This window comes from Saccostrea echinata, unplaced genomic scaffold, assembly GCF_033153115.1.
Source record: "Saccostrea echinata isolate AGI-Se365-2 ecotype Australia unplaced genomic scaffold, CSIRO_AGI_Sech_v1 ptg000034l, whole genome shotgun sequence".
Taxonomy (NCBI): domain Eukaryota; kingdom Metazoa; phylum Mollusca; class Bivalvia; order Ostreida; family Ostreidae; genus Saccostrea; species Saccostrea echinata.
In genome coordinates, this window is record NW_026889783.1 from 6657666 (window position 1) to 6675365 (window position 17700).

General features: G+C 33.9%; 1 protein-coding gene across 1 annotated transcript in view; it reads left to right on the plus strand.

Annotated features, from left to right (window-relative positions):
- The first annotated feature begins 252 nt into the window (after positions 1 to 252).
- Positions 253 to 17700, plus strand: part of LOC133199318 (uncharacterized) — a 28330-nt gene continuing 10882 nt past the window's right edge. The window contains exons 1-17 of the mRNA XM_061335131.1: positions 253 to 258; positions 5682 to 5778; positions 5972 to 6169; positions 10896 to 11026; positions 11575 to 11683; positions 11766 to 11926; positions 12072 to 12200; positions 12302 to 12413; positions 12590 to 12780; positions 13026 to 13136; positions 13455 to 13538; positions 14384 to 14519; positions 15470 to 15634; positions 15887 to 16114; positions 16398 to 16507; positions 17313 to 17352; positions 17455 to 17552. Of these exons, the coding sequence (XP_061191115.1) occupies positions 253 to 258; positions 5682 to 5778; positions 5972 to 6169; positions 10896 to 11026; positions 11575 to 11683; positions 11766 to 11926; positions 12072 to 12200; positions 12302 to 12413; positions 12590 to 12780; positions 13026 to 13136; positions 13455 to 13538; positions 14384 to 14519; positions 15470 to 15634; positions 15887 to 16114; positions 16398 to 16507; positions 17313 to 17352; positions 17455 to 17552 (2106 nt within the window). The remainder of the gene's footprint in view (positions 259 to 5681; positions 5779 to 5971; positions 6170 to 10895; positions 11027 to 11574; positions 11684 to 11765; positions 11927 to 12071; positions 12201 to 12301; positions 12414 to 12589; positions 12781 to 13025; positions 13137 to 13454; positions 13539 to 14383; positions 14520 to 15469; positions 15635 to 15886; positions 16115 to 16397; positions 16508 to 17312; positions 17353 to 17454; positions 17553 to 17700) is intronic.

Consider the following 17700-nt stretch of genomic DNA (forward strand, 5'->3'; position numbering starts at 1 on the left):
TTTTTTCCGACGAAAATATTAACACAAATTTTGATGCAAATATTGTAAGATTTCTGAAATATAATGATTGTTCATTCAATTTTTTTACTTGATCTATTAGGATTCACATCAATGTTTAAAATTAAGAGCAATTCTCTGTAACTACTTTCACTTTCATATAGGAACAGTGGCACACATACTAGTACTTACAGAATTTTATTCAAGCTTGTTAAAGTTTTTGAAAACCTCATATCATTTGCAGCAATTAGAAAAATGGCAGTAATTGTTTTCAAAAGTCAAAAACCCGATTTCTTATACGCATGATAGAAATATTCAAGAAAGCAACTATTACATACGGGGTATATATCTCTCAGTTGATTCGATACGCAAGAGCATGCTCTACGTATGTACAATTTCTAAAACGAGGTAAATTATTGACAAATAAGTTGATGAAACAAGAATATCAGCTGTCTCGTCTAAGTCATCATTTCGTAAGTTCTATGGTCGATACAATGACCTTGTCAGCAAATACAATTTATCATTGAGTCAAATGCTGACTGACGTTTTTCATACTAATTGTTAGGCCATTATTTACACACTGAATTGTCGACGGATTTTTCCATTATTTCCCGATCATGACAAGGAGCACACGGCGGGTGTGACCGATCGGCAGGGGATGCTCACTCCTCCATGGCACCTGATCCCACCTCTGATGTTTGGAGGTCCGTGTTTGCTCTGCTCCTATTTTGTATTGTATAATGGACTTTTGAGCTTGAATACTGTTCGTTATATCCATATATTTCATACGTAACCTTGGAAACAAAGAATTGAAAAGCAATTATTTAATTCATTATTTTGATTAGTCATACATGCCAAAAATAAAAGCAATTATTGGTTGAAATGTAACCGATTAATAAGGAAAGATCTTTAATAATTTTTAAGGAAGAAATGTGATATTTTTTAACGTTGATAATGTTTATAAGTTGAAATGTAATCGATTAATCAAGGAAAATCCTTATATTATTTTAAGGAAGAGGTGCGACACTTTTTAGCTCACCTGAGCTGAAAGCTCAAGTGAGCTTTTCTGATCACATTTTGTCCGTAGTCCGTCTGTCCGTCTGTCCGTCCGTCCGTCCGTCTGTAAACTTTTCACATTTTCGACTTCTTCTCCAGAACCACTGGGCCATTTTCAACCAAACTTGCCACAAAGCATCCTTGGAAGAAGGGGGTTCAAGTTTGTTCAAATGAAGGGCCATGCCCTCTTCCAAGGGGAGATAATTAAGAATAAGTGAAAATTTGGTGTCTTTTTTTAAAAATCTTCTTCTCAAGAACCATTGGGCCAGAGAAGTTGAAACTTATGGGAAACCTTCATTACATAGTGTAGATTCAAGTTTGTTCAAATCATGACCCCCGGGGGTCGGGTGGGGCCACAATGGGGGATCAAAGTTTTACATAGGAATATATAGGAAAATTCTTTAAAAATCTTCTTCTCAAGAACAACAAAGCCACAATTAGTCATATTGATATGAAATCATCCTCAGGTAGTGTAGATTTAAATTTGTTCAAATCATGACCCCCGGGGGTAGGGTGGGGCCACAATGGGGGATCAAAGTTTTACATAGGAATATATAGGAAAATTCTTTAAAAATCTTCTTCTTAAGAACAACAAAGCCACAATTAGTCATATTGATATGAAATCATCCTCAGGTGATGTAGATTCAAGTTTGTTCAAATCATGACCCCCGGGGGTAGGGTGGGGCCACAATGGGGGATCAAAGTTTTACATAGGAATACATAGGAAAATTCTTTAAAAATCTTTTTCTCAAGAACAGCAAAGCCATGATTTGTCATATTGATATGAAATCATCCTCAGGTAGTGTAGATTTAAGTTTGTTCAAATCATGACCCCCGGGGGTAGGGTGGGGCCACAATGGGGGATCAAAGTTTTACATAGGAATACATAGGAAAATTCTTTAAAAATCTTCTTCTCAAGAACAACAAAGCCACAATTAGTCATATTGATATGAAATCATCCTCAGGTAATGTAGATTTAAGTTAGTTCAAATCATGACCCCCGGGGGTAGGGTGGGGTCACAATAGGGGATCAAAGTTTTACATAGGAATATATAGGAAAATTCTTTAAAAATCTTTTTCTCAAGAACAACAAAGCCACAATTAGTCATTTTGATATGGAATCATCCTCAGGTAATGTAGATTCAAGTTTGTTCAAATCATGACCCCCGGGAGTAGGGTGGAGCCACAATGGGGGATCAAAGTTTTACATAGGAATATATAGGAAAATTCTTTAAAAATTTTCTTCTCAAGAACAACAAAGCCACAATTAGTCATATTGATATGGAATCATCCTTAGGTAGTGTAGATTCAAATTTGTCGAAATCAAGACCCCCGGGGGTAGGGTGGGTCCACAATGGGGGATCAAAGTTTTACATAGGAATAAATAGGAAAAATCTTTTAAAATCTTTTCAAGAACAGGAAAGCCGTGATTAGTCATTTTGATATTGAAGCATCCCCAAGTATTGTAGATTCAAGTTTGTTCAAGGCATCCTCCAGTAGTAGGGTGGGGCCATAATCGGGGATCAAAGTTTAACAAAAGAATATATATAAGAAATATCTTAAAAAATCTTCTTCTCAAGAACAACAAAGCCATAATTAGTCATATTGATATGGAAGCATCCTTAGGTAGTGTATATTCAAGTTTGTTCAAATCTTGAACCCCCCCTCCCTTCCTTCCCCCCAGGGTAGGATGGCAGACATCTTTAAAATTCCGTTTCAAGAACAGCAAAACCATGATTAGTTATATGAATATAGAAGCATCCTCAGAAAGTTTAGATTCAATTTCATTCAAAACATGGCAAATGGGGATAGGTTATGCCTAGAACAGTTGATCAAAGCTTTACGTATGAATATATAGAAGAAGAAATCTGCTGACAAAGAACAGCAGGGCCATATTGACTCAGGTGAGCGTTGTGGCCCATGGGCCTCTTGTTTCCTATAGTAACAATACCAAAAAGTGATTTCTAATTATTTCCCTGTATGCTTTGATCGGTTTCTATCTTTTTACAGAGAAAATTTCTTAACGACTAGAAAGCAGTTTTTTGAGTCCACATTTCAAAAAATTCAACATTTATTCTAAAAATAGAATGTTGTTTAGGGGGTTACATAAAACAAGAATCATGAAGTGTAAAAAGCTGGATGGAAAGAATGAAAGAATATATTGCAGTGCAATTAATTCCTGGATGGTCCTTAAAAAGTCAAATTCTGATTGCACGAACCATAAAATAAATAAATGTAAGCACATAGCTATGGTATGTCCCCGGTGTCACCATCTTTATATTATCCTGGATATTAGGAACCTTTACGTCTGGCTCAAAGTTGGCTTAATTGTGGCTTGAAGACTGTCTAAAAGCTACCTTTAAGCACCTATAATCCATCTTTAAAGCACGGCATAATGATAGTTTTAAGATGGTGTGTATATATATGTATTATACTAAATGATAGCTAGCTTAGGGATGACTTAAAGATGATCTTTAATCATACTTTTAACACCTATAAGCCGTCTTTATAAGAAGCTTAAGGAAGTGCTTCATCTTATAAAAGAATTATCTATGGAACCTCTATAATTCAGTTACATGTACATCATAAAAGAACAGCACATCAAGGCATTCTCAGAACATTTCTGAAGTTGATGGCACTACAAATGCTGTAATATCAAAGAAATTATTAACAGCATTTTAAGGAAAGTTTAACAGAGATTGAATGCGAAGGACTTTTAAAAGATTTTGAGATATTTTTGGTTTTGGTCACATCGTTTAAATTTTCACTGGAAAGCATATTTTTTTGTTATTTCTTGAAAAGACAAGAATCAACTAAAATGGATTACTGGAAAATGCTTAGGAAGATACTTCCGCTGATACTGCTAGATCATCCATGGTATCTGTGGAATATGAAATCGGTTTAATTTACTTATACTAGTATATGGCAAGTGTTAAGTGGGTCAGTAAACGATGTATTCACACATTTTCCAGCAAAAATGACGCTTTTTTTCGATTAATTTCACTGGCTTACTTTTTCTTTTGAAAAGGATTTAAAACAAAAAAGCAACTATGAATATGTAATACCTTGCACGAAAGAAATTAAACAGTCTAAATCATGAGATTTACGCGGAGTTTAGCACAACATTGAAGTAGAAGATGCGGTATGATCGTTTGACACGGGTGTTTATATTAAATGAATGAAATTGAAGTAATATTGACAATTGTCATTGGTCATTTGCAAAATTACTTTGTTAAAAAACAATCCGATTGTACACACAAGTACTCTGAAGTTGACATTAAAAAGATGCTCGAATTTCTGATTCACAATATCTATGTGGTTTTTGGAGACCAGGTCTTCCAACAATCTATTAGAATTCCAATGGGTACCAGTTGCATTATTAGCAGACCTATTTTTGTATTCATATGAAGCAGAATTTATTCAAAAAACTTCTGCATGAGAAGAAGAAAACACTTGTTGTGGCCTTCAACTCGACATTTAGATATATCGACGACGTATTGTCAATTAACAATGGTTATTTCCATTCTTATGTCGACACGATATATCCCGGTGAGCTTGAGATAAAAGATACCATAGAGTCTGACACATCTGTTTCATATTTGGATATTTTATCAGAAAAAGACGTTAATGGTAATCTAACAACAAAGCTTTATGATAAACGTGATGACTTTAACTTTTCAATCGTCAACTTCACTTACTTATGCAGCAATATACCCGTATCACCTGCATACGGGGTTTATACATGTATCTCTCAGTTGGTTCGATATCTAGAGCATGCTCTATGAATGAACAATTTCTAAAACGAGGTAAGTTATTGACAAACTAGTTGATGAAACAAGGATATCAGCAGTCTCGTTTAAAGTCATCATTTCGTAAGTTCTATGGTCGATACAATGACCTTGTCAGCTAATACAATCTTTCACTAAGTCAAATGCTGACTGATGTTTTTCATACTAATTGTTAGGCCATTATTTATACACTAAATTGTTATTTCCCGATCATGACAAGGAGCACACGGCGGGTGTGACCGATCGGCAGGGGATGCTCACTCCTCCATGGCACCTGATCCCACCTCTGATGTCTTAGATGTCCGTGTTTGCTCTGCTCCTATTATGTAATGTTTAATGGATTTTTGAGCTCGAATACTGTTCGTTATCTCCACATATTTTATTGTTTTATATCAAAGACTAAAATGTTCCGTGATATTTCTTGTTTCTACTTTAAAAATATGAGGAAAACATACATATTGCGCTATTCCTTATTAGTCTCTCTGGATACCCGGAGTTAGTTATACGTTTCACCAAAGTAATGATAAACCACCACGATAAAAAATACATGTACTCTTGTAATTATAAGTGGTTCATCTTTGAATGAGCTATTCAAATAGTAATATAAATATAGAAGATGGAAAGTGCCAATATGACATAAATCCCAACCAAAATTTTACCGTCTCCGATTCAAACATAAAGATCATGAAACACCACAGGTTGTGAATATATCTAACACAAAAGGTAGCCTTTATAATAACCACTCTCGTAAGTGTTAATAGTGCCTAACGATTCCTGATAGACTTTTATACAGAAACACATTTTTCTACTTTCACATTGATTAACAATTTCCATTTCAAGGCTTACCAGTTAGTTTTCGTCCTGCAGTTGATTTCGGTCGCAAATGCTACCCCATTCTGTATTGCCAACACTACTGTATCTACTCCAGCTCCCAATGGTAAGTGTTCAAAATAATATACACTTGTTTATGTAGTATAAAAATGTGTTTTCTTAGGAAAAAATTTAACAATCCATGGATCATCAAGATTTTGAAAGAAAGGTTGATAGCAATGTAACATATAATTATTAAGAAATAATCTATTTTATGCCGTATCAGTATGTGATATACCGTTACATTTGATCGACATTAGCGCCACCTTTCCCGACCTTACCCGGAACATTTCAAACCCGAGTGGAGGCCAACATTATTGACAAGAAAATGACAGTGTCTGCTCAGGAGTACTTCAACAGTCAAAAGGACAGAGCAACTCTGATTATGGCTTCAGAAGGCAACACGCCAGACACACTGGTGTACGACTATACCGACAATCAACTCTTCTACGTTCACGGTAAAACAAGTTTTATTTTGCTCTTGAATCCAAATTCCAGATTTTTAAAATAATATTAGTAAAGCATTAATATGACTTGTAATTATATATTTAAGTTAGAGTTATATGTATCTAGGTGCCTTTAAACTTTTACAATTTGAAACAAACACGTATATTAAAAGAAAACATCAGGAAAATTTGTTGACTAGAATGAACTAGAAGACAGTCTATGTGAAAGTTTTTTTGGACCACACAGGACATTCGGTTCTGTGTAATCATTTAACACATAGGCCTAATAGCTTTCCTTTTACCAGGGATCGCTCCCACATAATTCGATGGACGGTCCATGCGGTTTTAATGACATTTATTTACGTATTTGGAATTGTACGGTATTTTTTAATTATAATGCCCTGTTCACACGGAGAGTTTAATGCCCTGTTCACACGGAGAGTTTAATTCGCAGTAAATTAATGCGAAGTAAAATGATGCGAATCAAACTAATGCGAATTAAATTGCGTTCACACGACAGCTAATGCGAAGTAAATTAATGCGAATTAAAATTTTATTTCTACAACAAGGCTATTCAGTAAGGCTATTATGACGTCATTTACAAATCACGTCATTTTGTGCAGAGCAGATATACATTTGACATTATATAAATAGTCCTTTATCATCTAAAGTTTGCACTCGCTAGGATGTTTCGTCTGTCGTTTGTTGTTTTCAAGTAAGCTACATCGGACGCAAGCTTTTATTGACGTCGTTTATTCGACTTCTTTCAAACGCACAACCGACGTTCTGAGAATTCTACGGTGAACCGTACGCGCATGATTTGAGCGCATGTGACATTTTCGTAATGTTACCCATTGACAAGTGTGTTGCTAACGCTGAGGATAACATTATATAAATAGTGCACGTTTTTGAGGGTAACAGTTGAAATTGACACCCCAAGGAAAACCATTGTCAACCGACGCCTCAGCGGAGGTTGACAATGGTTTTCCGAGGGGTGTCAATTTCAACTGTTACCCTCAAAAACGTGCACTATTTATTTTATTATACTGAATGTCTTATTGATTTCGGATGTCATAAAAAAAATTCGGAGATTAAGTTCACGCTTAGAAAGCTTTCAAACTCCCCGCTTCTATTTTTTCTCAGTAAGAAAGCTTCGGAAAAGATTTACCAACCTCTATATTGTTTGTTTGCTATACTCAAAAAGTTTTATCGTCTAAATTTTGCACTCGCAAGGATGTTTCGTCTGTCGTCTGTTGTTTTCAAGTAAGCTACATCGGACGCAAGCTTTTATTGACGTCGTTTATTCGGCTTCTTTCAAACGCACAACCGACGTTTTGAGAATTCTACGGTGAACCGTATGCGCATGATTTGAACGCATGTGATATTTTCGTAATGTTACCCGTTGTCAAGTGTGTTGCTAACGCTGAGGGTAACATTACGGATTGTTAAATGCGTCTAAACCAATCAGATTTTAGTATTTAACATGAAAGTATAATAATACGGATTGTTATATGCGTCTAAACCAATCAGATTTTAGTATTTAACATGAAAGTATAATAAAATGTCAATCTAATTAAAATTAGATCTTCCATTCGCTCCCCGATTTTTTAGTTCCTCGCGACAAAAAATAATCGGGGAGCGAATGGAAGATCTAATTTTAATTAGATTGAATAAAATGTCATAGTGTCTGTACACATTTTAGTGATTGACATAATTTTCCTTTGTTTTCCACTCAAAAATAGCACAAGTATTTGACCATCGACATGTCGCCTGTGACTTAATTCTGCCCTTACGCATGCGTCAAAATCTAATTCGAATTAGCTTCGCTTAGCGTTCACAAGGAGCTAATGCGAAGTAATTTAATGCGCAGTAAACTAATTCGAATTAAACTAATTCGCATTAAATTCTCCGTGTGAACGCGGATCAAATTTAATACGCAGTAACTAAAGGTTAAATTCGAATTAAACTCTCCGTGTGAACAGGGCATAACAAACATTGAAATGACTCCGGGTCGAAATAGTTAAGCTCAAAACCAGACACTGAGACATCAGACATACTGGTCCGGTGTAAAAAATGACACATCAGGCCAGAGGCACTGCACATCGGTCAGGTCCGATGGTCTGATGTCTTTTGCATAGACTTAGAAGAATTACTAAAAATTAATTTCACAATAGATACATGTACATATTATCGAAGTTAGTAATAAACATACATATTTACATTCAATATGCATTTTGCTTATAAAGTGTGAGGAAAGCTACGGCATTCAAAACACCATAACACGGACAGGGGGTCAAAAGGTTAAAGTATGCGTTTTATTTTGACGTCACAAACGTTGAACGCCGTGGAAGTGCAACGTCATAAGCGAAAATCAAAATTCACGCTCACATTCAACAGAGGCTGTTGCAACGGTTCTTCCATTAGCCTAATTATAACTTACCCGAAGGATAATACAGGGATTTGGATATATAAGTCAATTTGCAGTCAAGGCAAGGAGTTAAAAAATGTAAATATAAGCATTGAATCATTATTTTTTGAAAGATATAGTCTCATAACTGCAACGATGTGTGCAAACAGATTTCCATAACGTGCTAACACGCGTTACTCAATTTGTTTGCACACACCGTTGCAGTTATGAGACTATATCTTTCAAAAAACAAGAAAACATTGATGTAACCATCAATTGTCGCCCGGGAAATAAATAAAGTAAACAATGGAAATGAGTCTTGATTATCAAACCGCTTCGATATATGTGAAAAAGGCATGCGTCTAAATGATGGAGACGATAGTCGAGAATATTTTGAAAACCTATAGTCGGATGAAAATCGAACAAAAACGATAATCTTTTAAACTTTATCAATTCCTCAAATAAATGTTGGCTGCATAAAATATAAATTGAAACCAGACACATGCATCACCTATTTTCAGAAATGTCTTTCACTTTAAGAATATAAAACACGAACTGTGTAAAGTACGTTTTTACGTTTTTATGCGATAAGTAAAATTCGATGTTCTAATAAAAAGGGACCTGTCGGTTTTTCGATAGTAAATGATAAGCAACTTTATATATTAAATATGAAAAACATATATATTTTTACAGATTCACTTTATGGAAGTAAATATATTGTGTATCTCGTAATTTATAAAGGGAAAGAACATTCTGATTAACAATCTTTTTAATGTTTAGAAAACCTTTAATTCTGAATAACTTCTCCCACCTCAATCCCCATATACCAACATTTAAACTTATATGTATAGAGCAGCCCGGTCCTCCGGGCTGCAATAATGATTCAATGCTTAAATGTACTGGTAAAATCCGGAGTTATATCTTCATAGCGCATCAACTCTCGAGTGACCTCTAAACTATTTTTTGTATTCACATTTGGTTATCATTACTTCAGACATGCCTTAGCATGACTAAACTTCATTATTATGCTTCCTGTCAGTTTGTCTCTATATAATCAATACCCAACTATTTTCGCATAGTGTTCTAAGGATTTATATAGCGTAAGCATACTATGCCGAAATAGTGCACGGCTGTCTTTTCTAGAGAAAATGTATTTAGCACCACCGCTGGGGATCGAACTCACGATCTCGAGAACGTCAGTCCAACGCGTAAACGATTACGCCACAAACACCGCTACTTTAGGGAATGTATTTTCAAGTATATAAACGTAGTTTTTATACATTTGTCACAAAACAAGAAATAAATGAATATAATTTCTAAAAGACTGATATTATTGATAAGGATCTTAAAGAAAAATTCTCTAACAAATAATCGAATTTTTCAGTAACCAAAATTGCAACGTAACATGAACTGGTTCTTCGGAGTCAATAAAACGCTTTTTGATATAACGCTTGATCAAAGAATGTTCAAGAAAATTTTCATTTAGATTTAACGTCTGCAAACAGGTTTGGGATTTGAGAATTTAATTAAATTGTCGTATACAAACAACAGTCAGCATAATAATTATAATAGTGTTATTATTTGGATGTACTATGCCGAAATAGTAGTCAGGGTTTGACACATAGTGCACTCGCCTCCGGCTCATGCACCATGTGTCAAACCCTGACTACTATTTCGGCATAGTACATCCAAATAATAACACTATAATATAAATAAGCAAGAGGAAAATGGTCGGAATGTCTAAAAGCGGTAATATAGTGTTTATTCATAAGTTTTTGTGAAGTTTACAGTATCTGTATATATATCACGTTTGAGCTAGATAGTGATATAGTACCGATGAAAAAACTTTTAATACTATGAATCATCACTTCCTTTTGGGTCAGTTATCGACTTATACACACAAAAACGTATACATTCCTTTATGAAATGAACGTAACCCTTACAAAAAATACTATAGTTAGCTATTGTTAACTATAGTTTACTATAGTTAACTATAGTGATAACGTTGAAACTATGAAAACCATAGTTAACTATAGTGAAAACTTTGAAAATTTTGATTTACTATTATAGTGATAACTTTGAAAGCTTTGATTTAATTTTGTGAAAACTTTCACACTGTAGTGATTACTTTAAAAACTTTAATTTACTATAGTGATCACTATGACATTATAGTGATAACTTTGAAAACTTTTAATATTGTAATAAATTTGAAACGTTGATTTACTATAGTTAACTGTAGTTTACTTCAGTATTTTTTGTTAGGGAAATGACATATATTTCATTTATTTCAAAACTCTCACTACAAATTAGTTGCCTTTGACTGTCTTTCAGGTGGACGGTGCCAGGTAAATGACTTATTACACGACCCAAACAGTTTCTTATTTGGAAATAAAATACAGAATGGAGTTCCCCACACATTTACTTCTAATGGCGCTCTGCATTTTATGAAGACGTACGGCCAGGTAAGGACATAAATTCTCGAGATCGTAATATTATTAAGGTTAGAAACGATAAATGAACGAGAGAGAGAGAGATAGGGGGGTATTGAATTTTCTATCATTATAATTCGAACTCGAAATAAAAAACAGCACAGAATATACCACATTCGTTTCATATTTGGATGTTTTACTGACTATACACGTTCATGGCCAAGTAACAACTAAACTATATGACAAATGTAATAACCTGAGCTTTTTCATTGTCAACTTCCCTTATTTATGTAGTAACATACCACTGTCACCTGCATATGGGTATTTATGTATCCTAGCATGCTCTGAGTACGATCAATTCTTAAATCGAGGCAGGTAACTGACAAACAAGTTGATGTTCAACAATCTCGTTTAAAATCAGCATACCGCAAATTGGTTGTTTATATAGCCAAAATAAAACCTATCGTTGGGTAGTATTTTGACAGATGATTCATAATTGTTAAACCATTGTTTTTATACTAATTTTTACAAATGATTACTTCGTTTACCGAATCAATTGATTGTGATTTTTTTTTCTCTAGACATATATGGGACAATCACTTGTACGAGGAATAAATGCCGATCACTGGCGAGCATGCTTATCATGGCCAAATCCTAATGCCACTTTCTTTTTGGATTATTATTTTACGGGTAAGATTGTTATCAATCCACAAGAATTATAAATATCATACTTTAAGATACATTATAACATCCTGTTATTTGGCAATGTCAGCTATGGACTGGGTGAACCCAGTTTCTTACCAACAACTTCCCCTCAGAGCCGAGGCTACCGGGGTTCAGGTGACAAAGAACTCCACTCAACGGATGTTTCACCACATTTATGACTACTTTGAGTTCCGGCTAGATTTAACTGTTGAGGATACAATTTTTGAGGTGTGTCCCCTTTTTTTTTAACTTGAGAAAGTACATTTTAAGTTTTCTATTAAAAAATTGGGAAAACATTTAATACCCATTATCTTTTATTTTCATATTTCAATACCTGAAAGTTTACTTTTAAAATAAAATTGTATGTGTTCAGACACCTGCTGGGGTTTATTGTGCAAACAGAAAACCGACAAAGAAGATGGTAGGAATAATTAATTCTAAGGCTTACCACTACCGACTAGAGGTCATATCAGAGTATGATGGAAACGTTCAAACCAGTATAGTAAGTATCTACAAAGGGATGGTCTTTAAAGGAATTGTCATCTTGACATGTTAAATACTACGGCAGTTAGCCGAACCATTTCTTCTTATTTATTGTTATAGGTATATTACAATGAAAACTACAAGCTTGTGCGGTATGACTACAAGAATTTAGCCAACTTACCACCCACTTATTCTCAGAACCCTCTTTCTGAAGTTCACGATTACAACGCAGGTAATGGACGCCAAAAAATTGTGTTGTAATCTACATGCACTTTGAATTTACAAGCTGTAAAATTATTAATTTTTTATAAAATTTTCAAATTAAATTTTCTCTTCGGAAAAGTTTCCTGCAAATTTATGCTTCAAATCAAATACCTTTCTTATAAATCAAATATATATTTTATTCAGGCGTTCGGTATATTAAGGATTTGGTCATCGGTAACTGTTCTGTACTTCCTCTAAGTAATGGCTCCATAGACAGCGTTGAATCACATGAAACCTTTTACGGGAACGGAACTGAGAAATCCGGATATTCCCTTCACATGAAGAACCCACTTCAATTTCTAAAACTAGACACTAATTATGATTATGTTGGTCAGGTAAGGGGAATTAAATTGATTTTATCTGTTTGATCATATATGTTTAAAATTATTAATTAAAATTTAGTTCATGTAACTTCTCCTGCTATAAAAAAAAACAAATCTGTTATAAAATAAATAACATTTTTAAAGGAAAAGATCTTAAATTCTTGATTTCAAAAAAGGTGATTTAACAAAAAAAAAACTTGATTTATTGAAATAGAAACATATACGTCTTTCTCTGATATCTCCTTTTTAATTCATAGAGGCGTTGTCGTGGTAATGCCATGTGCGATGTTTTCAGTGGTATTCGATCGGATTACCTGGACACTAATGGATTTATTAAGAATGCTACATATGACTATTACTTTCTCTCAGTAAGATTACTGATTTTCATTCAGTTGCTATAAATCGAATGTTGTTTGTCTTTTTTGTTCGTTACATATTTTATTTTCCATTACATGATGAAATACAAACTGTTCAAGTTCAGTTCCATTTGAACATATATCAATAGTTTTGTATTAAATTGTTAAATCTTTTCATATAAAACAGTAAATTTTGCAACATTATGTGAAAAAGATGTTAATTATTCTTATGTGAATCTCATTTAGAGAATAGAAAATTTTGTACATTTGTTTAAATGTGTTGAAATTTCAAGTATAGTTATTTAATACGTAATTTAAATAAATTTACAGGAAGATTTTTCAGAGATTTCGATAGACAGTTCTAGTTATGATCCTACTGATGTACCATATCAACTTTTAGTAACACTTCTAGGTGTAAGTAAATTTCTATGTCAAAAATTGAATAAATTAAGAAGATGGGTGAACAAGGCGGGCGAAGTGCCTATAGTGCGACAAACATAAGTGAAAAATAAAATCTCAATTAAATAAAAATTTTCTTTGATATTTCATCTAACATTAAAGTATATTTTATTGTGAAATCTCTACAATTTACAAAAATCTCACAAAGACTGAAATTATTAGCCTACGAAATAGCACACAAACACTAAAGAGGACAAAAAGGATCATTTTCTCACACTTTAACAAAATTTTTCGATATGAGTGGGTCTTCGCTCCATTTTTTTGAAAGTTGATCCTAAAAGTTTGCATAAAAATATACATTTTTTGGTTAACAAAAACATGGAGCAAAGACCCACTATACCTAAAAAGTACACTTTTATGTCAAAACAATCGCATCTTTCCGAGAAATACTTGAAGTCCATTAAGTCAAGGGTCATATCACAAACACGATTTAAATGCCACTATTTACAGAAGCTGCGTGGCGGAGTGGTTAGCGTGCTAGTCTCAAAGCAATATGATACTCCGGGTTTTTATTGTTAGGGGTTCGAATCCCACGAATACCATTTTATTTTTTTAATAAAAGAATAATTTTTTCCGAGATCTTTTTTTATCAGAAAAGTTTTGTTGGTCATAATTTCATAAATTTCAATAATGAGAACTTTATTTTAAATACTTAATTCAAAAATTGAATGTGATTTTATTAATATCTGAAGCTATAGGCATTCTGCACGCCTTGTTCACCCATCTTCTTTATGAAAAAATAAAATGCTAAATACTTAATGTGGTTACTACAGCATTAAGCCTTATCCTCTTCTCTGTAGACGGACGGTTCCCCTGAGTACTCTGTAACTTATAACTTTGTGGACTACGTGTTTGAGGATCAAGACATCAGTTTGTTCGACGTGTCTTCTTGTTACTCGGCAGCAGCAAACCTACAATTCCAAGTCAGAATTCCCGGTAATAAATTCACCTCACACAGCAAACTTACAATTCCATGTCAGAATACCCGGTAATAAATATAACCAACCTTACGCACAGGAAACCTACAATTCCAAGTCTGAATACCCGATAATAAATACAACTCACACACAGCAAACCTACAATTCCAAGTTTGAATAACTGGTATGAAATACAACTCACACACAGCAAACCTACAATTGGAAGTCAGAATACCCGTAATAAATTCACCTCACACACAGCAAACCTACATTCCAAGTCAGAATACCCGGAAACAAATACAACTCATTACACAGCATACCTATAATTACAAGTCAGAATATCCGGAAACAAATACAACTTAATTACACCACAGCAAAGTTACAGTTCCAAGTCAGAAACAGAACCGTAGCAAGTGTTTCAAAAGTGGGGGGGGGCATATTAAAAAAAAAATACCTAAACCGACCAACATTGGGGGGACAACTTCCCAAAATTATCTGAAAAGCAAAATTGAAAAAAAGAAAAAAAAAGGGGGGGGACAACTAGCATCTAAAGGAAAATTTGCTAATTTACTAAAATAAAATACTATCCCCACCCCCTCCCGCGTTCTACGGGCCTGAGAATACCCGGTAACAAACACAAATCACACAAAGCAAACTTACAATTCAAAGTCAGAATACCCGGTAACAAAAACAACTCACTCACGGCAAACCTACAATACCTAATCGGAAAACCTGGTAACAATTACCACTCACACACAGCAAACTTACCATTCCAAGTCAGAATACCCGATAACAAATACAACTCACACACAGCAAACTTACAATTCTGAGTCAGAATACAGTAACAATTGCAACTCATACACAGCAAACTTGCAATAAAGAGCATAATGATTATGCGTTTGAAAAAGTTCGTCATATTCTAGTTTTTATTTTATTATCCCGATTTAATATTTTTTTGTCCCAAAATAGGAGTCTTTTACAAAACTGATGAAAACCTGATGAAAATCAAGGCTCAGGCAAAATTCGCAGAGATCCTTCAGGTGTCATACATCCGAGTACAGGACGTACGCTTAGATTACGATAACTCCAATGTGTATATATCAGCCACTGTACTAGACAGGACACCCCCATCAGGTCAGTCTTCACTGACCTTTATATAAATATCAGGGCATCCGATTATGTAAAGTTTACTCTGGTAAACAATTATTTCATAGAATGTTTTTCCCAAAGAAAACTCAATAATGGCAATGTAATTAAAAATATCTCTAAAAATGAATAGCTTACGCATACAACGACACTGATGAAATAACAAAAGATTATATTGAAGTTTAAAAAATCGGTAAAAAATAAGACTTCATGGTCAACTTGCATCTTTGTTTCTTGTAGCTCAATTTACGTACATACCAGCAAAAGAACTGAGCAGATCAGGTGACCTACAGTACAGCAATGTTCTCAGTCCCCAGGACTGTGCTAAAAACTGCATCACTAATTATGATTTTACCTGCAACAGCTTCGAGTTTTGTCCCGTTGGTACCGGAAATTGCAGACTGAACAGGCGACACAAAGAAGATGGGACAACAACCCTTTCTTCAAGCCAGTGCGATCATTACTCAAGTAGTGTATCTTAAACGGCTAAATTCTAGTCTTCATTTTCTCCCCAGTGAAGTATTCTTTTCTTGAGATATGATATTAGTGGTATGGATTTCATAATACAATAAATCTATAACAAAAGTAGATTTAATATATGATTTGAACAGATGGTGATATATCCGAATAAAAAAAAAGAAATTTATCTTTTTGGTTGAGAAAGGTAATGAGTTTATGAAATGGCAATGGTAAGTTGAAAAGCAGCACCTCTACAGATATTGTGTATTTTTATTCTAGCACTTTTTTCCAGGAAATATAAACGGGCCAACAGTTCAAGAAACACCGGTAGATGAGGCATACGATAATTTGAAGACGGCTGTTTATCAAAAGAAATTCCGACTTCAAATCTTCGGACAACAGGTAAAATACAGGTTAGATTAACCCCAGGAGAGGTCAAAAATTAGATTAGATTTACGTTAGAAGACTTAAACATTAGATTAGATAAACTTCAGAAGAAGCTAGATTAAAATACAAGAGATCAACTGACTGGATTAACCTTATGACAAAAGGTAAGTTTTACCCCAGAAAGGGTTTTAAAAAAAGAGGTTACTTTAACTTAGAGGAAAAGTAAATGAGAGGAAAATTAACCTAGAAGAAGAAAACAAAAAGCTTAGATAAATCTTTAAATCAAAACCAGATAAGATTAGCGTTTATTACCTTTGAGGCAACTTGTTAGATTAACCTCAGTAGAAAAGTCCAAAATCATGTTAGATTACACCTACAAGAGGTCAGCAAATTTGATAATCTTAAATTAAAGTAACATGTTAGATTGACTTTGGGACACCAGGCCCCAAGACCATAAACTGAGAACAAACTAAAGTCAAAACTTTGATTTTGAATATCTTGAGTAAATATTCACAAATGTGCATGAAAATTTGAAGGTATGCATAATACACAAATTCATGCACAAGTTGAAAAATTTGTTTCAATATCAAAATTGTTTTAAATAATGTATTGATTTGAAATTTGAACTGCAGTTTGTTCTCAGTTTATGGTCATGGAACCTGGTTATATTAACTTTTTGGACAACAGGTTGGGTTTAGCCTTAGAAGAGGTTTAAAAGTCACTTATTAATTAAACTTCTCCATTGCACAAATTTATATACACTGTACATATTTCATAATTAAGTTTAAATTATTAATTAGATTGATTTCTTTTCATGCAGACCTTTGACTCCTATGCAGTAGACATTAGAATTCTGTTTGGTAAGTTATAACATCTTATTACATGGAGTAATGGTGTTAAGTAAAAAGAATCTTTGTTTTTGTATTGGAGTGTCTTTATGTAGACGAATTTGAATATTGAAGGTTGGATGGAGAATGTATCTTTACCCTCCATAACAGGACAATTTTCCTACGGATTAGAAATAGTTGATCCAGCCACACAAAATGTGATATCCTCTAATGTAAGCTTACAAAATCTCCCTTAGATGTCTGATACTTTGATATCAACTTTTGTGCATGTAATTAAGCTATACAACGTTTTCTGAGAAGTATGATCTAATAAGTTAAGTAATTATAAATTGTTTAACGATTAAATAGCGTATGATAATA